We start from the raw sequence: 23,181 nt of genomic DNA on the forward strand, positions 1-23,181 counted from the left end.
AAATACTAAACAAAACCAGGTCTGCTTTAAAAGAGCACGGTAAAACTCAGCTAAAGCATCCAGGAATTAAGAAATTTTACTGATCTTCCTCCAATGGTAATCTTTAAGATGTGAATCCGTATGAAATGCTTAACAGCTGTTCTTGAGCTCAAAAACAGTCGGCGGTAACTTTGAAACAAGTGGGGAAAAAACAAACTTTCTTGATTATTCACCTTGATTCACATTCTATTGTATTTCAAAAGCTAATGACTATGCAAGTTGGTGTTATGTACTTTTTATTGCACTAAGCACCGATGGTTTTCTCTTGTAAGGCTAAAATGGGAAATAATATTTTCAAGGCCACATGGCATGTGAAGAATTTAAATTGTATTGAAATGGTCCTTGAGACGCTTGAACTGAATGCTCCAGTTTAACATGCAAGTAGAACTGGCATTGTTTTCTAAGAGTAGAGAACACAACCACTTGAAAAATATGTGACAGCAGTCAAATCACAGTAAAGTGCTTTCTCTAAAAAGTGGTGAGATTTTGGCTGGACATATGTTTTGCTTTCTCTAGTTTCTATGAAATAGCCTTGAAGTTTCTGAAGGGCAAATATTTTACAAACAAATCTAACAAAACCAATTTCCGTTATTTCTCCGTTCTTCTTCAACCACTGTGTACGTAGGGGTGGACTCAGAGAGTGAGTCAAATGAGCACTGAGATTTGGCATTTAGCTCTACAGTAGACAGTTACATACAAACCACCCACAAGAACCAGTATACTATGCTTAGGATGAGCCTGGAGTTAGTGAATGTTCCCCAGATGAGGTCTTTGTTATGAAAGGAAGAATAAATACTAGAGAATACCGCCTCACTGCAGGAAAAAAGTTAGTTTGGGTGACTGTCTTTGGTCTTTCTCTTCTTTAAATCCCCTGACTCCTTCACACAGGGCCTGAACTGACATTCCTAAAGTCTTCTCTGCTTTTCCTTTCTTTCGGTCAGCTCATCCTTGACAGGCTCTTAAGCACACGCTACCAATACTACTGCCAGGCTTCTTTCTGGCAAAGTGTCCTTGGGCTGAAATAAAATGTGAGAAGTCAATATAGTTGGAAATAAATAACAATATATTTGTAACTGAGAAGTAAAGCGCATATAGTTAATCTAAGCCTTAAAAAATCTGACTTAGTTCTGCATAACAATAGGAAACTAACAGATATCTAACAGTGTGGTGTGTGGAATGTAATTCTTTAAGATAATGCTTTTTGAAAACTAACTTCTACATGAGTAATTTTGGATAAGTAATTTCTCCCCTTCTGTTTGAGTTTTCTACTCTTAGAAGCTAAACTACTAATAGGATTAACTGGCAAGTACTATGATAAATTACTTAATACTAGTCTTCTAGGATTATAATGATATACAGATGCTGGAAAAACTACTTCATGTCAAAGCTACATTCAGATCAGAAATTTTCAGCCTGAGAGAGAATACACAGATTTGTTTCCTGGACACTAGGTTGAAATACTCCTTGCCATTTCAGGCGTTACTGAATGATGGCCTGTTTCAGGACTTTCCAGACATCAGCAGTAAGGGCTACTTTCCACAACAGCACTCTGACTGCAGGAGATAAAGGACTGTTTATTCTTTTTTCACAGGGGAGGAAAACAATGACAAAAGCAGGAAGGCAGCAGTAATGCAGAAATCTGGAGGTGATGATAAAGGGTAGGGAGAATGGAGAAAGTTGTTCAAATAAATCTGTTCTGGCCAAAATCAGGCAGGTGACAATCCAGTATATATGACATTCATTTGAAGTGCAAATCATTTTTCAGTTCAGTAACTGAAGAAAATTTTAGATTTCATTGGGTGTTATAAAAAGCGATTTGAAACACAGAACACAAACTGAAGTATTTCAAACCTTTAGAACACAACTTTGTGTTGTTTTCCCTGAGTGCACTGTACAACCGTTAAAAACCAGAAAGGACCCTGCATTTGTTCAAAAGCATTGCTGCTGCACCCTGTGAAGTACACTTCATTGATGCTGACAGGCTACTGCTTTGCTCTTGACAAGTTGTGAGCAGTCAGAGCCAGCCAAATAGCAAGCCAGTATAACCCCGGGCTTGGAGAAAATTTCTTTTAGTGACAAACGGTACCAAATAGCACCTGGGAACAAGGCAGATCTTAAAATGAGAATTGCTTAACTGAATACAGTGAATGAATGTATGGATTTAAGCATTAACTGTATGAGGAATAGTTTAGTTGCACAAGGAACTAAAGAGAATTTTAACAGCATTTCTCTTTGAAAGAACTAGTTTAGTTGTTCAGCTGATTTAATTAATAAAAACCCCAGCGTTTCAGCAGGGACTGGTAGCCGGGAGCATGAACACCAACACACTGCCCCCTGCAGCCAAGTCTCCGGTTAGAATATCTCGTATCTTAGGTAATGTAACAGTATAACCCGATCAGTTCCATTTCCCAAGAAGTTTAATTAAAAAGAATACAGCTAAGCCAACTATCATTTATTTGTGAATCAAGCCACCACCATTTGATGTCATGCTGTCTTAGGCATTTCATTACTAAGGCAAATACAGCAAGAGTTAACCTCTTCCCCCAAACGCTCCCATTTATCATTATCATTTTGTTGATAAACACATCTCTTCCACCCCTCTGAACTGCTCCCATTTTCACACCATTTCCTCCTGTTTTTCATTTTAGTACATCTTTAAAACAGGAATAAATCAGTGAAGACCTTACAGACAGCAGCATTATTAATAATAACTTGTTCCTTTAGAAAATTGCAATTTTCGACAAATACAGTCTTTTAACAGATCATACTAGCCAATAAAAGGTAACTACACCCAGACAATACATTAGACTACTGCAAAGACCATGTCTTCATGGTCACATTAACAGGATATGGAGTCTGCACTTGAGACAAATGCAAGAGTCTGCCCAGAAACTCCAAAGCACAGGACATGCTGCAACTCACAGGAGAAAGCACATCAGTTCTCAAGCCACAAGACTACACTTCCTAGTTTTTCTTCACACATTTCTTCAGTAATTTAGATTAATAAGTTTTTTTCTGTGTAGAAACAGTAGATTCAGGAATAAGTACTTAAAGAGAGGTATGGCCAAAAAGACATATTGAAAGATATGAAAGCTTCAGAGTTTAATTTTTTTTTTCCTTCTTACCAGAGTGATGTATCATGGATGGATTATAAAAGAATAATAATAATTACTGCCAATAAGCAATTCTTGTTCATACAAATCTGAACATTTTATTTAGTTTTTGTTCTTCTCTGGACAACTGCAAATAATATCTCAAATCAAAGATCCAGATTTCTAAGCCACCAGCATCAGGAATTTTTTTTGAGTGTCAGATGTCACTCATTCTAAAATTTTAATTAAAAGAAAAACAATCCTAGAAAATTATTTCAGCTTCAACCATTTCAAGTACTTTTACTCTGACAGGCAGGGCTGTTTATGCTACATGCTAGAACCTGTGCCATCCTCAGATCTTATTTCCTTTTTGTTGCATTTTATACATAAACTTACTATGAGCTATACTTTGTATTTGCCCATAAAAGAAACTCATCAAGGCTTATGAAATAAATCTAAGCTCTAAGGTAACTGTTATGTTGAAAGAGTACCATTTTATACTGCTTTCTAAGCATTGCTAAAAAAAATATCAAATAATTTTAAAATAACAAATTAATCACAGAAAAGAAGGTATTTTTTTCACATAACTGTGGTTCATAAACTGATCGTGAACTTAGAATTGTGACTGCAAATACTACAAGTTAATGTTTCAGCTGTTGTTATAGAGGCTGGTACCTCCACAGTGCTGTTGCTATAATTCCGCTGCCACTGAGATCGTATCTCTTTATAATAAATTGTTAAATATACATAAACAAAGTGTTGAGATATACAGATACTCACCTATACACACAGGCAAGAGTAAACACTGCAAACTTCCTCCTCAAGATACTTTTTGCAACAGTCAAAAGACAAGAAGGACACAGAATCTTGTGCTTTTTTCTCACATGGAATTACATAGGCAAGTATTTTTATGGCATACATCCTTAATATCTGTATTTAAGCAGCATAAATGTCTCAGCATCTATTCAACACATCTTAGTACAAAAAAAGGTAGGCTTTTAAAAACAAAATTTTAAATTATAAGAATCCTTATAAAGGACTGGCCAATCTGATTAAATGAATAGTTACCCTCCAGCTTGCACTCATGCTGAAAAGCTCATAAAAAGGGAACCCAGATCGGAAGCACAATAATTCTCATGTCACATGCCTCTTAAGGCAGCTAATTTCTCAGTCATTCTAAAAAGCATTGCGTGTTTACAAACTATTTATTCAAAGGTTGATTCAGAGGGGCGAAAAGATACCCAGAAAGACATAAACTTTCAATTTCACTGAGCTGCACTGCTTTAGGTTGACTGTCTGCTTCCTCAGAAAAAGGAAGCTTTTGGCATTTGTCAGCAGGCTCAAATATCTTGAAATGCTGAAAAGGTGGAACAAAAAACTTTCCCTGTGCTGCCTTCCTATCTGATCCTTTGTCTCATATGTTCCCCTCAGGGATGCACAAGAAATTTCTCTGAATAATTCATAAGCACCTAGGCAGAAAACAGCTTCTACTTCTGGGAAAAAAAAAAAAAAAAGATTGGGTAAGAAGCTGATTACAGCTGTTCTGCTCTCCTCTATCTGGAGGAAAACTAGATTAAAAAAAGAAAGTAGTTTTCCAAACATAGTAAGCACGGAATACATGTATGTATGTATATATGAAGTATATAAGCAAACTTAGGTATTTATGCTGGGGACGGCATCTTTGTACTTGAAGTTACACATTCCTTTGAGGTCAAGACTGATTCCCTACTTTTCAAAAATCCAAGAAATCACATAGCATGAAGGTAATCAACCAACATGTAGAATTAAACTTTTAATTTGGCATTAGGTAGCAGTAGACTACAGTATCCAACTCTTCTCTTACCATAAGCCACCTTTATTTCCCAACAGCACTGAGCATTAGGCAGATGAGAATGACTTGCTTTTCTGTAGTCTCTGTTAACAGGACCAAAATAGTCTTGTTGCCTGCAGATCTTTTTTATGTCCCAATACACACAGAAGAGAGAATAAAAACCCAGAAAAGACGGTTTCCAAAGCTATTTTGCTAATAAGAATATAGATCCAAAACTGTGGGTTACCCATACCAAGTTAAGATTCCATAACATAATATTATCAGTTGAGACAACAGTTCTTACGAGTGTGGACTCAAGACTTACCAGCCTCTGCATGCTTTTCACATGGGTAGGACTAATAGATAAGGCCTCTTCATACCAGCGTTTGGCTTCATCGATATTTCCACGAAGTTCAGCCACCTGACCTCTCATGTAGAGAACATAGTGCGACATCGGAAAGAGGTTAGCTGCCTCCTGGGTGCACGCCGTGGCCTCAGCAGGCTTCCCAATTCCTATGTAGACTTCAGCTGTGGAAGAAATGTGAGGACCAATAAATGACTGTTACTTCATTGTACCATGACTAGATGTTGTTACGTGTGCTGTATTTGTAAATAGCTTAATTCTAAACAAAGACTATTTTCCTCAAAAAGTTTTGCATCTCAAGAGAAATTATTACATAAATTATTTTAAGCTAATTATTCTTTTAGGAAAGTTGCTTTTCTAAATGTAACAGGACTTTGAACCTCTAAATAGCTGTTTTAAACACCAGATAACTCTTTACAGTTTGTTACTTTTAATTGAAGTCTGGGTTTCTTTCATCTTTGTTTTATTTTTAAGATAAGAGCATGCCAGTATTCCAGTACTATTTCAGAAAAGAAGACCCAACACAAACCAGCACACAGAGAACCTTACAGTAGGTAAGTGAACACAACTAATTACAGGGTTTTCTGAATTTTACATTTCACCCATTAAGGAAGCAGTAGTAATTGTTCCAGCTACTGATCACTAAATGGCAAGTCTGGTATGAAAGCGGTAACTTTCATACTTCAGAGCACTTTAAAAGAAATATGTTATTTGGTGTAAAGTTTCCTGGTTAAATTAGAAGAATATGTGAAATCCTTAATCAGCATTCTGATTTAACAAAATCTGTTCATATTTCCAAGTATTTTATCCAAGATATCCTCTAGAAGCTAAGAACATGTAACTCTGTAGCTTTAAAAAAAATAATAAAGAAGCTATATTTAATTTAACATAAATCACTTCTGATGAAAGCACTTGAGTAGCCTGACACACACTTGTCTAAATCACATTGACTATACAGGAAAAAAAGGGTTCATTCAGTAAGTGATTAACAATTAACAACAGAAGAAATATTTGCCTTCAATAGCTCTTAGAACACTCTTCAAGACTGCTATTTCAGTACCCTGCTGGATTATCTTAATCTCTTGCTGAATGAGTGGGAGAAGGGGGAAATAAAGAGATACTAAATGCGAGAAAAAAATATTAAAGATTCTGGGTTGAGTTATCCATTTTTTTTAATGTTGGTATAGACGCTAGAAAAACTGAGCCTCAAAATAATCATATAAATGCATTCTATTGTATCATTCTGTACAAAAGCCTTATAGATTAAGGTTTAAGGTTTAAATCAAAATGCTCCATCAAAAGAGCAAAATGATCTAGTTCAAAACGTGCTTCTCACTGTACAGTACAGGCCACCCCTCTTGGTTTACAGGCTGTCAGATCAGGATCTCACACTACAGTAGTGGATCTGGGATTATGCATAAAACTCTGAATGAGACTGATGCTTGAATGTCTTTAAAGCAGCTTTCTTCCGAGATAATTGCATCAGACAGACTTAACAGTATCCCTAACTAGTCAGCTTCGTTACAGCAGAGTGTATATTCCAGGTGACACCTGCTATGAACATCCATACTTATTTTCATCAACATCACTTCATAACAGTGACTAACAAAACCTGGACTTGCAGTAGCAGTTGGTGAGCAAACACAGTTTAAAGGTCCTACTCATTTTCTATGTTTTTAACTATTTTTTGTAGGGTTGCTGGAATGAATTATTTTCTTCCTCTGAGACCTAATCCTATTGATGGGAGAACATATTTTTTTTTACCAGAAGAGCATTATTTTGCTCCTCAGTTGACTAAAGTGTTTCACAGAACACATTCTACCTAACATAAATAGTCTGTCCATGTGGATGTATGGATTAATGCAGTATATTTTTAGAAACTAATGAAATGCATTTTTATGGAAACATGTCTCATCCACAAAAAGAACTAACACATGAAACTGTAGATCCAGCAACACTTCTTTTTTCCCTAAAACCATCTCATCTAGTCAGAGATGGTACTCTATAACTAAAGAATAGCAATCGTGCAAGATACTGAAGGCATACAATTTGGAAATAAAAATCTAAATCTGGGAGAAATTACATTTTTCTAGGATTTTACTTTTACTAACTGTTGGCAGAATCTGAAGAGCAAGTTGTAGCCATAATTTGAGAGCTGGACATACAGCAAAAAATATGAATAGTAATGGGAGTTGGGGTTTTTTTAAACCCTAAAATATTTTGGTATTGCTGTGGGTACTTCATTCTTGAGCGTTTTTCTAAAAGCCACATGGTCAATAGTACTACATGAGAAACAAGATTTTAGCAACTAGAAAATACACTACATTTTTAAAATGCAAACTATTTGAGCTCTCCTGGTTTTATTGTCTCTTCTCCAGCACCATCAGACTTGAAATATAGTTTCAAATAAACACTCCCAAGCTGCTTGTTGAAAAGACAGTTAGTAAAAATATAATTTACACAGACTGTAAAAGGTACTAAGTAAAAGCTGTAATTATTAGCAATCGATATGCAGAGACTAAAAATTATTATCTGCTACAACAATAATAGACTGAAAAATAAGCAGACTTTGCCTAATTTAACAGACTGCAGTTGAAATTCTGTATTCCTTGAGGGGAAACAAGTACGATAGCAATGGCTTTTAACACTAGCCAACAGAGGCTGCAAAACTGCTTATAAATCAGTCTTACATTACTGTAAGAGATACTAAATCTTGCTGTGCTGCTTACTAACTGCAGCACGGAAACTTGACAGCTAGTATCAGACCTTCCTAAAAGTATTAAACCTAAACAAAATAATTCCTTTATGTTTAAAGCTATTATATTTATTTTAAAAATAACTTCTCTTTTTCTCTACCAGAAGTTCCACCACCCCAACAGAACATACAATGCGCTTTTTGAAAAGCTATGAAAGAATAAATAGAAAGTTGGGCTTGTGGCTAGTTGTTAAGCATGAAAGCTCATTAAAGACATTTCTGAAACTGAAGAAGAGCTGTTTGTTCTGAGATAATGACTTCAAACTGAATGAAAATGTTAAAAACCTACACAGCAAATTCAAATACATCAGTTGCCGAAAACTGGCAAGTGCCAGCAGACTTTGTAGTAAAACCTCAGAGGGGAGCAGCAGTGTGAAGAGAAACCAGGTGACAAGTCTGCTGTGCTCTTCTCAGTGACTCCACCTAGAGAACACCAAGAATGCCTTCTGGCATTTTATTGAGAAACCAATATATTTTCCAATCAAACTGCATAGCAATACTGAGTTCAGCCTTGATGCATTTCTCAGAGGATGATCACAGCAATTGATCATTTAGGGACAGGTCTAGTTTTTAATAGTGAGGCACTGGAGAATGTACTAATTGCAAAAGTTACTTTATTTCAGGCCCTAGCCTGATACTCCATCTCTACACTGTATGCCCAGAAATGAAAGGCTGAAACAGTCCATTAATAAACCTAAGATGAAAAATTACAGGCCAGTTACTGTGTGCAACAACTTCTTTGAACCGAATGCCATGCTCATTTGCACTAATGACAGCTGGAATGACACTATATCCAGAAGAACAAGCATTTTCTCCTTTTCACATCATATGTATTAGTTTGGGTAAATACATTCCACTAAGTTTTGCATGTATTAGAACATATTTATGTAACTTTTCCATGTCTCTATAATCTTACAGGGAAGAGTAATTCTGAATTTTTGTATTTTAAGATTTAAAGTTTGTTAAAGATTCGCACACACACACCGCCCACACTAAGTAGTAAAACACTGCACAACCATACAGGGAGTCAAACAGTTAAACATGGCATGAGTCTCAAAAAGGAAGTGATTTCCCAGTGGTAAATCTTCACTTTTATTTAAAGAACATGTGCTGTAAGACAGGCGTTAAGTAATTTTATCACTGTATTCTATGCAAGTAACCCATATATACTGATGAAGACACCTTCCAGAGTATCTGTTTTGTATTGTACTTCTGGGAGAGAAAACTTTATTATGAATGTTCCTACAGGATGCTCCTTTCTCAAGGCTCAGGGCATTTACTGTAGCAGGACAAATAGTTGAACAGCAGGATACCTAAACACTCTGAAATGCAGCACAAATCACCAGCAGAAGTATCAGGAACAGGATCATTCCAAAGCGGAGAAGAAGTAGACTTCAGGTTGCAGGATCTTCTCTGAAGGCAGACAGCAGCTCTCTTTCATCTCTTGCCATTTTTTTTTTTCATTGGTCCCCATGTGCAAAGAATCAGAGTACTCTTTGTACTTTGTTGTGTCCTTCCACTGGATCTTTAACACTTTAGTTTATTTTCTAACCCAACTCTCTCCTACTTCCCACCCATGCTTCCTCCTGCTGGTAATCAAGAATATGGCCTAAAGACCATGCTTGCTGAGATAGGTATTTTTAGGGATGGAAAGTGGACTGTGCAGCAGATTGCAACAGCAGACCACCAACATGTATGCAAACCTATATTGTGAACTAAAAAGGAATCAGCAGAGACTGTCCAGACTCCTTTGTAGAAAAAACAGCAGCAGTCACTTGCATGGGTTGGATAAGCAGCAACAAGACATGACCAGCAAAAATCAAAACCCAGAAAATAAGCAGTGGAACTAGCTGTCACAGAAGGCTGAGAAATTATCAGCATTATAGATGCTAAGAGTTACTGTGGAGGGCTGTCTGTGAAGGTTTCTAAGTACTTAAAATTGATGATGGCACAATGCAGGACAGGTGACTGCACTACGTCTCGGTGGACCTTGTCTTGTTCTAATCTGTGTTGCTTTCGAGGAGCCCTTCCACCCCAAATGAGATCACTATTATTAATCACTATCATAGCTTGCTCTTTCCAATCTTCTGTGCTTTTTCTCTAAAACACTAATTAATAACTGGGAGCCACTGCCCTGTAATCACTTCCACACAATGAAACTGTTAATGCAAAATAGGTAAATTAAAATGCTAAGAAACACAGCACTGATTTCTTGAATATAAGCATGAAGTAAAACAATAAAACTACTGCCTTATCTTACATAAATGATCTTAGACATGAGCAACTCTAATGTGCTTTTTATTTCTTGACTTGCCTCAGTGCCACACACACAACTGGAAAAAGTTTGATCTGTTAGTGATAACAGATTCTGAATGAAACCAACAGATTTTTGCAAGTCCTTAGGCTAGCAAGGGGAGGGGAAAGAACAAGAAAGAATATTACTTTCACATTACCTGCATGAAGCCATATTTGAGCCAGAGTCATCCAAGGATGCAGGGGACCTTGTTTAGGGGCACTGCTTTGCAGAGATGAAGCAACCTCGGATAGTGCTTGCTCCACTCTGGAAGCTGCTATTGATGTGGCATGGACTGAACCTGTAGAAGTGATAAAAAATTTACCATCACAGAAAGAATGAAGGCCATACACATTGTATAAAACATTTAATCATAACCCTTTCCATGAGATGTTTCACCCCAAACTCCAAAAGGTTTAATTTATATGTGAAGTTTTGGAGAAGTTTTTTGAAATGTCAGGTTAATTTTCCTTGTTATGAGAGCTTTTATACTGGTCTGAAAGACTATATAAAACCCACACTGAACATTGGTAACTATACCTGACACATTTTCGGGTTGCTACTATGTATACTCTCTATTAAATTCAACATCTCTTTTCTGGCAATGTACGATCCAAAAGAAGATTTGTGAAGGTATCGTATGCTGTAATCTTCAGGTTGCTGCATGCACTTTGATGTTAGTAATTGCTACGTCTTTCCATAGAGTGCAATTAGAAGACTATTTTAGACTAATAACAGTACAAAAAGAGAGAACTAAAATACACAAGATGATCACAACATACCCCACCACAAATACACAATTAAACTGCACTGAATGTAAACCTTAGCTAATCAAGAAGGCCAAGTTAAAATGCCTCGTGGCAAAAAAAGTCCCTTGCATAAAGAACATTCCCAAAGCATACTATGTAAAGCATAATTCTTGTAAAATGAAGGATGTACAAGTGAGATTAGAATCTCATTGGCAAATGCTACCCTTTTCAAATTAATGGAATTAGAAAAACTTCTATGACTAGAGAATATGTAGTGGCAACTGTACTTTGGATAGCCAATTACTGACAGCATATTTAGTCATGGCTTTTTTTTTTTTTTGAAAAAATCAAGATCATGATTATTTTAAGCTACACTCCTTGCCATCTAAGCTTCAACGTACCTCTAGTTGTTTTATAATTAAAATTACAAAATCTCAGACCGACTAGGCCTGATTAATAACTAATGGAAGTGAAATATTCCATACTGGATCAGACAAGAAGCCTTCTAAGCCCATCAGTATATCTGTAATGGTCAACAATGGCAGGTATTCCAAAAGAAAGTAGCGAACCCTCTACAAGTTGAACTACACCCCACAAGATCATCCTCATCACTAGCAGTTAAGAAATAAATGAAACCTTTGCTCTCATTATCACAGGTTTTCTAAGAATTTTAACAAGAAGGGATTAGCCACATAAAACATACATTCTTAAGTGTGATGAGATAAATCAGCAAAGCAAGAAATTCCCAGCACATGGGTCAGTGGGAAGAGGATGTTTGTCTGAAAGTGTGCATCATGTTTCCCTTAACTGACAGAAACAGGGGAAAAGCAGCACAGGACATAATTAGCATTTCGTATGTTGTTACGAACAAGGAATTGCTGTGAAGATCTGATTGCTGTGTAGAGTTTGCTTTCCTTTACTGGCTGACGAAACAACTCAAACTCCAGCCTGCAGAGTTGAACATTCACTAAGTTTTTGTGTGTCCTATCTTTAAGGCTTAATTTCTGAAGAAATACAGAAGGCAAGTCTAAACAAGAAGCATGGGGAGCACATTCCAAGAAAAATACCAGCAAAGGTACCGTAAACAAGCACTAGTCACCAGCAATCCTTTTCTTGCCTAACATCCATTTCTGTAAATGCATGTCACTGCAGCCTGTCACAGGTAGCACCTAGCACTGGCTAACAGTGAAAGAGCCTCTTCATCTCGCCAGAAGAATTTGTAAAGAAAAGGTGTGATTCACTGACACAAAGGATATAATGTAATCCCTTCCTTCTGAAAAGCAAGTATGCAATGTAGTATTAGAAAGGGCCTATATTTCCTATTTAAAACAAGGACTCTGGCTGCTAACCAGGTCACAAATATTTTCATACAGAAAGTGAGCTGTTAGATTTTGAGCCTCTAGTACTTAATCCTAAAGTACATATGATAATACATTATCAAAACTTTTTGTACATCTATTATATATAAATTAAGAACCATACTGTGATAAAATTCTTATGTGCTGCAGTGCCACCTATATTAATGTTAAAATGGAGTGGATACCGAGCTTCCTATGCTAGCTAACCCCTATCCTGGACTTCATTCTGAGTGGCAGAAAAAAGAAAAAAACTTTAAAAAAAATATTTCCAGAATTTTTTTTCAAAGTGTCATTATTCAAATTGCTTATATTTCCTGTTTAGGAAAAAGTTATCCCTTAACATATTGCAGCAATTTGTTCTCTGAAGAAAATACATACATATTCAAAGCAATAGTCTTCACGTGTCCTTACTTTAATCAAACCACTAGAAAATAGTTACCTCCTATCTTTCACTAAATTAATACAGCTGATGAAAAACATATTCTAAATTAATCTTGGTATTCAATGTGGACCAAGTAACTGTTTTAGAAACTCAGGCTGCAGATTATTCAACACAATCAACTAAATTTAAGATGTCTCTAAACAACCTAAACAAGTGGATTCTTGGGGTTTATGTTTGAAGATCAATGTTAAGCAACATACAAAGAAACTTAGTGTAATCTCCTGCAGGGCTCTTTGGAAATCCCAGCCTTTGAAATCATTCATGGTTCAGTCTTATTTAAAGTGTAGAGAACTTAAGGATGTTGTGGAACAGCACAGGAGCATCGGTAACTGGGCTTTTTTGTGTGGTTTTTGTTTCTCTTAAAATCCTCCTTGCAGCAGCTATTAAGAGAGACATCAAGCACAGGGCTATACAGTTTCCAAAAGGAGGAGGGATGACCTCTAGTTCAGCTCTGCATATCTAATTAGCACAGCCAGTGTATCATTATGTGTATTATCACATTTCTAAATCTTAGCTATTATCTTTTTTCTTTCTTCTTTCTTTTTTTTTTTTTTTTTTTTTTTAAACAGTAGGTTTTGACACTGCCTAATCAGGCACCTTTCAGGTACATTACACTCATGCTGATAGCTCTAACCTATAAACCCCTAAATGCCTCTTTAGTATTGCCACAATTAGCTGTCATCTGACTCATTTCTGGCTCCTTCTGTTAAAATACAATTAGTAAGCCTTTATTTTGCAGGACTAAAAGTCATTTAAAGATCCTGTGTACTAAAAAGCTTTTTCTGACCTTCCTCCAAATTTTATTCAATCCTTTTCTTATTATAACTATCGGGACTATTTGTTCCTTGTTCTAAACCAGCTCCACCCCCCCCACACCCCCCTACCCCAATTCAGATCTTTATAGTCACATCACAATTCTAAAATGTATAGTAATTTCAACTACAGCGGGTAAAAATACATAGTGGTTTGCGAGAAACTGAGGGCAGAGAGTGGATCCTACAGCCTGCTCAAGGCCTCACAGATCCTATGTAGCCAGTTACTTATTTGGTGGCTCCCTGCTGATTTTGTCATAAGCTCTGCTCCCTCTTCCCAGCCTTGTCTGCATTTTTCTTTCTTTGGTCTGTGTTCAGTACCTTCAGCCAAACACAAACAGATCCTCACTTCCAGTGTTACAATGTACTCAGCTGTAGCCTCCTTCAGATGCCCAGATACAGTTGCAGCATTTTCTGATTTAAAATTTTACCATATCTTTCATGCACACAAATACCCTTGCTCTTCCCAGACAAGTTCTAGACCTGCTGTTATAGTGTGACACTTAAGAATCAAGAAAAATCCCTCAGAATATCACAAGCAGCAAAGAGTGTGTATTTTGAAATATAAAAGCATGAGGTCTGGAAAAGTAATATATCACCAAAATGGATCCTGGCTTCTCACTTTCATTTGTTTCATTTTGTTATGAAGCTTGTTCATACTAAAAAGGCTAAGTGCAAAACAGCGACTATCTTCACAGGATCTAAAATTTGCTCTTAAAATTACTTACTGATTAACATCTGGAATCACATTCACATTGCACAATGTCAGGTGTGACAGAAGGTCTTAATCATAACAAAATGTTTCTAAACCAAAAAAGTATAACCTCCCACTGAAGCTCCCTATAATGACATTTGTCCAGCATTTACAGTTTCTACTCACCATACTAACATAGTATCTGCAACAACCATGGTTATGTCAATATTTCAATTCAATCTCAAGTAGAAAACCTACCAACAGCCTTGTACAAACACAATTTAACCACAAAGCTCTCATCTCACAGAAGCCTTTCCTTTCCAAGTCATACCTACAGTTCAACTTCTGTGAACAATGATGTGTTCAATTCTTTCTCTTCAGGCTTTTCTTAAGATAAATATTACAGGAGAGTCTACATGAAACTCATCTTTTAAATACCATTTAAATCCCCCATGTAAATAAGCACATTATGACTTCCACAGTTCTTTCCTTGGTCATTTCCCAATAAATTCTTCACAACATAGCCTAATGGACATGAACTATGACACAGGCTCTATCAGCACATAGCTGACATACAGGCTTGGAGAAAAACAATCACTTTCCTATGTATATCAAATTCTCTTTCTGAAAATGAGTAGAAGAATGGACCATCATCCTTCATGAAACATGATCATATCTATTGGCAAAAACACTGTAACAGGATTTCTTTTTATACCATAGAAGAAAATATTACTAAACAGTTTTACATTCATCACATTTTCAATGTTTCAACAGTTACATAAAGAAAAAAAAAATGCTTTAACAGCAATGCTCATGCAGGAGAAAAGAGGAAAAACCCCATGACCTTCAACTTTACATGCACACACAGCCGGCATTAAGAACATTAGTGGTGTGACATACAGAGAACTCTGTGCTAAAAAAAGCAAATCGCATGATACAAAGAGGCAGTACCTTCTGCAGGACTAATACATCACTCAAGTGATGTATAGATTGGCAGGTTTAGCCAAAATTAACAATTTTACCAATGAAATTAATTGTCTGAGACACCTTTTACACTCACAAAGTTAGCTTATCTTTTGGTACAAAATTATGCATGGAGATATTAGCAGTCAGGTGTGGACAGCATCATTCATAGAGCATCCTCTCAGCTCCTTGAAAAAGATTTTCTGTGCTTAGTCACTGTCAAACATGCTGCTGTTTTATGTCTCTTCTTACTTTTCTCTCCTCCACCAAATTGGTCTCCTGTAATACCTCATAAAAATCTATGAAAAATTGAAGTAATCAATGAAAAAAAAAATCACAAAATTTAATGATCAGGGCTAAACACACACCTTTATAATGCAACTGATTAGCGAAAAAGAACCTTACTTCACATCCTGGCTAAAGCAGCAGTGACTTCAATTGAGCTATGTTCTCAATTCTCTCTTACATAGCTTGTTTTCATCATTTTATAATTTTAAAGTGTACTCTTAAGAGATTTATTCCACAAGCCAAATTTGTACCATAAGAGAAAGTAGTATTTTATTATGGCTCATGACAGCAGTTGTAACGTTGCATTCTGGACCAACATACTCCTTAGGAATGGCAGTGGCATAAAATGTTCTGTAATACAACATACTGGCAGATTGCCATTATGTTATACAAGACCTTCCTAATATAACTTTATTTGCAGTCCTCTAGAAATGAATACTGCCTCTTTAATTATTAAATGCAAGTGTTAGTTGAGTGCATTCAGATCTTGTAAGATTACAGCCCTTGGGGTGACTGAATGGGCAAAGAGCATCAGCCTTGCTTTACACACTATCAAACTTCCACTACTGATGGAGAAAACACGCATGTTTTGTGGTAAAGAAAAAGGTGATTTAAGTCCTGAAGAAATTAATAGAACTGCACAGTGAATACTACTTACAAACCAAAAAAAGGGAGTAAAAACCATGAAAGTAAGCATCTGATGGATTGCCTTTGAACAGATCAAAGCACAAATTAAAATCCAAAGTAAGAAGGAGAAAAAAAAATTAAATATATTAAACCATGAACTCCAAGAAAGCCAGAGGATTTCTAATAATCTTCAAACTGTAAATCAGGTTTACAGGGTTTCAAAAGATTAATTTTAAATATGAAGATTACTGTTTACAATAAATATTTTCATAGAGCCTTTGCTATGCTTCTGAAATCATGCTCCTCTTCAACAAAAATTGGAAGTCAGGTCAGTAATATGAAGTGCCTTCTGCTTCTTTCACTATAAAAACCCCTGAACTGTGCAAGACACAGAACATGAAATTTTCAGCCCTTGTAACTACACTAACATGCTATAAGCATCTAGGCAAACCTCTACTTACTCACAGATAGAGAGCTTTAACTTTCATTAATTATTTAAACTATACAAAGGACTCCAATATCTCTTTTTTTCGTGGTTCTGCTACTTCTCATGCATATGGTGGAAGCTCCTTTCTCTGAGGATACAGTAGCTTGCAAATGGAAAACTTGGGCTTTACATAATGCAATCCGTGCTTGGGCTTCTGCATTCTTTCAGTTTGCCTTCATTCTGGAGCAGGTTCTTATTAACTTGTAGCTCTGCAAAGAACAAGTAATTTAATGCTAACTGGGATGTACTGCTAATAGAGTAGCTCTGAGCAAGTTCAACTCAATGACACCCAACCTGTAATAGCAATCAATCAGCTATTCAGTTGCTTCAAGAAGAAATCCAGACTTCAACCAGGTAAACTTCTGTAGGACACACATTTCCTGGAGTCTAAAGGAAGCACTTTCTTTAATTTCCAGTTACAGGCTTGTATATGAGCTAGTGTTTTCAAAACTCTGGTCTTACATCAGCTATTTTAACAACTGAATTTTGCTAATACTCAAAGTTTTATTTTCTACATTTTGTTAGGAATTAATATCTTTGACATTATATCAGTTAAAGGCTAGGTGTCAAAAATAAATTTCTTAAAGATTGGATTATAGTAAATGCAGTGACAAAACCAGCGCTATGCATAAAGCTATGAGCGAAGGACAATTTAACAGAAATGGAAAGAAGATAAAAAGAGATGGCTGAAAAACTATGTTGATTTTACCCTGCCACCTGAACTACTCTGGCAGCATTACTGTAGAGTTTGTATTCAAACAACATGGGGATTGATCTTAGAGCATGTTTAAATTGGCATCACTTCAATGAGCATAATGGCTTTTGACTTGAAATAGAGTAATGCCGACTTTCACTGCTTTAATACCTCTGAAGCATTCCAACATGCCCTACCTGCAATGCGAAAATATACACTGATATTTAGGCAATTTTTTCCTTCATGTGAATTTTCAGGGAAGGCTGTGAATGCAATTAGCTAAAGGCTTTCTAAAATTAAGTCATTAGAAACTGTACAGATAAGAAGGAAATTCTGTGAAAAAGACAAGTCTTAGCAGGCAAAAGATGCCAGCAATGACAATAATTTACAGCAGTAAATGCTAGAAAGCAGTCTTGGCCAATAACCTCTTTTATCAAACACCTATCGTTTTCTGTAACAGTCATGAGAACAGAGTATTAAATATGTCTGTAATTTTACCTCTTTTGGGATTAGTAAAACAGTCTATTCTGATGAAATCATTAAAAAACCCATTCAGTATTTAATGAATAGCATCTTGAAAGGCCAGATTATCTGACACTCTCTTGAAACTTAAATTGTTTAAACACAGTTTATCAGTTTTGAAGATTATCAGAAAAATACAGCACAGACTAACACGCCCATCAGGAACAGAAAGCCAATTTACAGCGAGAAGGTGTACAGGGCTCAGGAACTTGGTCACAGTATGGAGCAGCTGCATGGGGCCAGACAAAGGTATCTGGTTTAGGATGAGGATGAGGAAGATGAGAAGATACAAACAGTTGGAGAGGAGACTCTGTTCTTGAGAGAGAAGATGAGGAAGTATCAGAGGCTAAAAAGTGAAACAAAGAGAATGATAAGGGGAGGGGGGGCATGGCAGGAAAGAAAAAAGATCCAACAGGGTTTAATGGACTCATGGATGCCAAAAAATGCAAAGCATTTATTTCACCATTCAGTAAGATGGAAATGGCTTCTATATAAGATAAATATCACTTCTTCTGAAAGCAAAAAAACCCCCAATACCCTATATTCATAAGTACTCTCCTTCCATAATAAACTAGATTAAAAAAACAAATTAAATATTTTTCTACTATCTTCTAATGCATTAATTTGTAAAATATATTTAAGGGGAAGTAAAAACAATGTTTAAAACTCAGCTACTGTTTTTTCTTCCTATGATAAGCTCAGTGGACTGCAACCAATACACAACAAATTGATAATCTGTTTTTAAAAAGACTGAGTGCAACTTACCTTAACCAAAATAGCCAACTGAGTTTTAAGTGATTTGCATATGTATATCTATCTTTGGATATGAAACGTGCCTGCCTCCCTGTGAGATTTTATTTCAGTGATTGGCTCATCAAAATGGGTTTTTTTTCCCATATTTATTTCCTTCATCAATAAATACAAATATGGGTGCCTGCCACTCGTGGCAAACCAGCTAAAATAGAAGGCAAACTTAAAGTAGATTTGCCGTAGTTATTCATCAGGGCATTAGAATTAACAGTCCAGCCTTGTAAGAAGTCCACAATACATTCTTTACATAATTCGAAGGTCACACAAATTTAAATTTGGATCATTTAATCACTTTTGATTATGGGATTGGTAAGAGCTCTACATAAAACTGTTTGAGATATTTTTTTTTGTTTAGTTCAACTCCTGCTTAATTGAGACATCTAAGAAAAATAGTCTTTTTACACCCATTACAGATAGGTGTGGGTTTTTTTAAAGGATTTTAAAGTTCAAATTGCAAGTATGTAAGACTTCATATTTGAATTTTAGCTCTCATTTCTTGGTATTCAGATTGACTGAACTCAGACTAGACAGGCACAGGGGATCATCATCCCAGGTGGGAAGCAAACTTAGGAAGGTGAAAATTTCCAAATGGTCATGTGAATACACACACACAAATGCATACACATGGTAGCATTGTACTGTATAAAGAGGAGGGGAGCAAACATTGCCATCCTAAAAGGATTTTTTTTTTAATATCTTTCCTGCCCACCCCTATTTTAACATTTTAACTTATTTAAATGTCAAATTCCTTCTGCATCGCTACACAATGGGGATCCACAGAATTTGCACGAGCTTTTTCAGCCTATAAAGGTCTAACATCTCAACCTCCTATTGTTCCTATCATCTACCTGTTGTGAACAATTTTTTTTAACAGTCTGCTTAAAGTTTTCTCACTCAAACACTAATACAAGCTTGACGTCTTTTATTCTTATAGTACCATAACCTTCTAACTTCTGCAGAATTTTTCTATAATCTTCTGGATGAAGAGTTTTGGACAAATGGAGCTTTATATGTATACTACTGTATAGACACAATAGATGATAAAACTGTAGTCCTTACCAGAATTGGTATTGCAACCAGGTTTCTTTTGCTGAAGTTAAAATAAGCCCCAACCAAAAAACCCCACCAAATTCCCCCCCCCAAAAACAGAAAAAGAGAGACCCCTCCCAGCCCATCTTCCACAGTTACCTTTTAAATAATCAAAAAGGGACCCCCTATTTTTAATTTCCCATCTTGTCCTCCTTTAGAGTAGAGATAAGCTCCAACAACACAGCTGAGATTGGGGAAAAAACGACAAATTGGAACTTCTGGAAAAATCAGAACATATGTATACATCCTGTTTTCCACTCAAGATATTGGCTGCAGGATTTGAATCTGGGGTAAGCTTCTTGAAAAACTCAGTTTTGGATGAGGATCTTTACTTAAAAGTGTTGAGGAATATGCAGTCTTTAAAAAGCACCAATTCATGATGCTCTCAAGAGTGGTAGACACGAAATAGGACACCCCAAGGTATAGATCAAGAGCGTTATGTCCACATGGGGGAAAACCAAACAAAACCCTGTAACTAACCAAAAAACCCTCCCACAACACCCCTCCCAACAAGTGTTTTTTTGAAGGCATAAAATATCTATGTCTATCTCTGTATGTATATAAAACCTTTAAAATCCAGTTATGTCCTTAAAATGAAACAATAAGCTAGACTAGAATATACAATGATCACTATAGAATGGTATGTTATCTTATCCATATTATAAGAAAAAAAGACAACAAAAAATTCCTCTAAATTATGCCATACTTCAGACCAGATCATACTGTAGTTCTTTGAAATCAGGGAACCTGATCTTTGTAATCAAAACTGTTTAACACTATAGCAAGCCCAGAATGCTTTCTATTTACTTACATGATTTCAAAACTGAGTGAACTTTTGATCCAACTTTAATTTTCAGAAGTTAGATAACTAAATTTTTCTCTACTGCACAATTCTGATATTAAACAGATGCATTACACATTTTGGTGTATCTTAATCTATGGGTCACTGGATTCTAACTCATAGGCTGGCAGGATTTTTCATAAATGGATTGTGTCAAAATGTGATTAAACAGAAATTCGCATCTGAAAGGTGGCAGGTAAAGCATGCTACAGTTTTGTGCTAAAACCCAGGAAATGGAAAACTCTCAGCATTTAGAATGCAAGTAACATACAGTAAAGATTTTTGGAACATCATGGTAATTCCTTCTGCAATTTTCTCAGAACACATGGCTCATCTGCTTTTTGGTTATATGACTTTTAAGGCATATCAATTTGCACTGTGATACATGAATGTATTAAAATAGGCAAATTACATATTGTAAATATTTACTGGCATGTAACAATCTTAGCTTTTATGTAGCGTACCTGTGCACCACCACAATTTCTGATATGTATATCAAAATGTCACAGTATATATGATTATAAGCAAAATGCATTTATTACAAATGTCAAAGCTATGACTACAGTAAGCCAACCCATCCATGTAATTATATTTTAATATATATTAGAGATTTTAATGAATTTAATTACAATGATGTCTTCAGGTTTTTGAGATTAAAATTCTTCTGACTTATTTAAAAAGAAAATATGTGCAAATATCAAATGGACAAAAAAGCACAGGGCTTTCGTAAACAGGTTAGTTTAGCATAGTAATTTTCAGACCTTGCATAAGAAAATACCTCTAAGCTCCGCAATATCCATACTATAGATACTTTAATTTACAGAGAATGTGGTCAGCAAGTATTTCATAAATAAAAAAGTAAAAAATCTTATATTGCATGTCTATTTCCACTTCTATGAAGACAATAAAAATATGATTTCATTTTGCAAAATAAACCAAAAATGATGCAAAATATAGCTATGGCTAGACCATTTTACCTATTTTATTGTTCAAATTCAGTTCTTACCTGTTTCAGGATCACTGAAATCTGGTAATGTAATTGTATTAAGCTGTCGTCTATCAGCAATAGCTCTGTCTAACAGGCTGCTCCCACGTCCGGAATCACTGTAATGAAGTATAGAAATTGTAAGCTATTAAAATACAAAATTATATACTGAGATACAAGTTGCCTGGTGCCCTCCTCCCACAAAGGTTCTTGCTATAAAAGTTCTTGCTATGAACAAATTTAGTACCAAGCACCACTAACCATTTACAGTGCATTAAGCCAGCAACATTAGAACAGAATTAAGATGAGCAAAACTAAATCCATATTTACTTAAGCAATTCTGTTTCCATAATTAATGCAACCATGAAGGGAATACCGGCTTTTAATTTCACTCATAGCTAATAGGTTTCCAAAAAGAATTTATTGCACCTTAAACTTTTATGTAATATGAGGTACAGCTCTCACAGGAAGCTGGGATGGCAGATATAAGTTTGAAAGGCCTCCCAGGCTGAAGAGAAACACTAAACTGAGGACATTTAATTTTAGGTAAAGATATTATAAAAATACTGTAACTACATTTCACATAAAAAAGGTATTGCTTTTATCTGTAGAGTTTTTTGGGGGGTTGTTTGCTGTTTGTTTTTATTTAATTTAATTTGCAAATAATGCAAAATTTAACATTTGTTTGCTAATGTTAAATTTGACCCTAACAGCACAGGTAGGAACATTCTGAACACTTCCAAGACCTCAGGAGCCTAAGCAGTAGTAGTGGTTTTCACTGATCGCTCCTGTGGACAAATGCACTTAACCTCTACTTTAGCTGTAACTCGGTATCTGTCCCTCAGGCTTCTTGTTGATGTACTTGCTGGAAAACTAATTGCTCCTAGAACTACTATTAAAGATTCAGCAGAAAAGGGAGTGAAGAACTAAGTGCTCCTTCTCCTTAAGATGAGGTGTGTGTATTGAGATATGTAAAAGAAAGCTGTGAGGAAGCACATAGGGGTACTCTTTCTTTAACATTCTATGGTTAATGCAGTAATTTCACTTTTAGGATTGTAAATCTGGTACTATTCACTATCCATTAACACCTTTTTTAAAACCTCATTTAAAAAAAAAAGCACCCCACAAAGTTAAAAATAATTAAGCTTTAAAGCAAATGGGCTGTTAGCCCAGCTTAGCAGAGTGCAAACTTTTGTATGATTCTCACCAACGAGAAAAATCTCTAGAAAATTCCTAACTTAAAGTGTGACTAAAGACTTCAATCTAAATGGCAAGACTGGAATGCAGTACATCTTTCCGTTTGCCTTAATTTTAAAATCCCCTCCTTCCAAATGTGAACTGAGAGAAGGGAAAAAAAACCTTTCAGCAACTCTTTATAGTTGCACACTTCAAAACCCACTGAAATAACTTCCTCTCCTCGTACAGCTGTTACTAATATAGTATAAATAAAATTTTGCATTACCCTAA

At 35.8% G+C, this 23,181-nt stretch overlaps 1 protein-coding gene across 2 annotated transcripts in view; it reads right to left on the reverse strand.

The window, feature by feature from the left end:
* Nucleotides 1-23,181, reverse strand: part of TTC7B (tetratricopeptide repeat domain 7B) — a 144,651-nt gene that overhangs the window by 24,997 nt on the left and 96,473 nt on the right. Inside the window, exons 17-19 of one of the 2 annotated variants that reach the window (XM_055812625.1) lie at nt 21,736-21,833; nt 10,514-10,654; nt 5,267-5,469 (exon numbers count right to left, since the gene is read on the reverse strand). In XM_055812625.1, the coding sequence (XP_055668600.1) occupies nt 5,267-5,469; nt 10,514-10,654; nt 21,736-21,833 (442 nt within the window). Of the gene's footprint in view, nt 1-5,266; nt 5,470-10,513; nt 10,655-16,700; nt 16,983-21,735; nt 21,834-23,181 lie in introns of those variants that run through there. The other variant, XM_055812635.1, reaches the window with a different exon arrangement.

The sequence above is a fragment of the Falco peregrinus genome, chromosome 1, assembly GCF_023634155.1.
Source record: "Falco peregrinus isolate bFalPer1 chromosome 1, bFalPer1.pri, whole genome shotgun sequence".
In the NCBI taxonomy this organism is placed as follows: domain Eukaryota; kingdom Metazoa; phylum Chordata; class Aves; order Falconiformes; family Falconidae; genus Falco; species Falco peregrinus.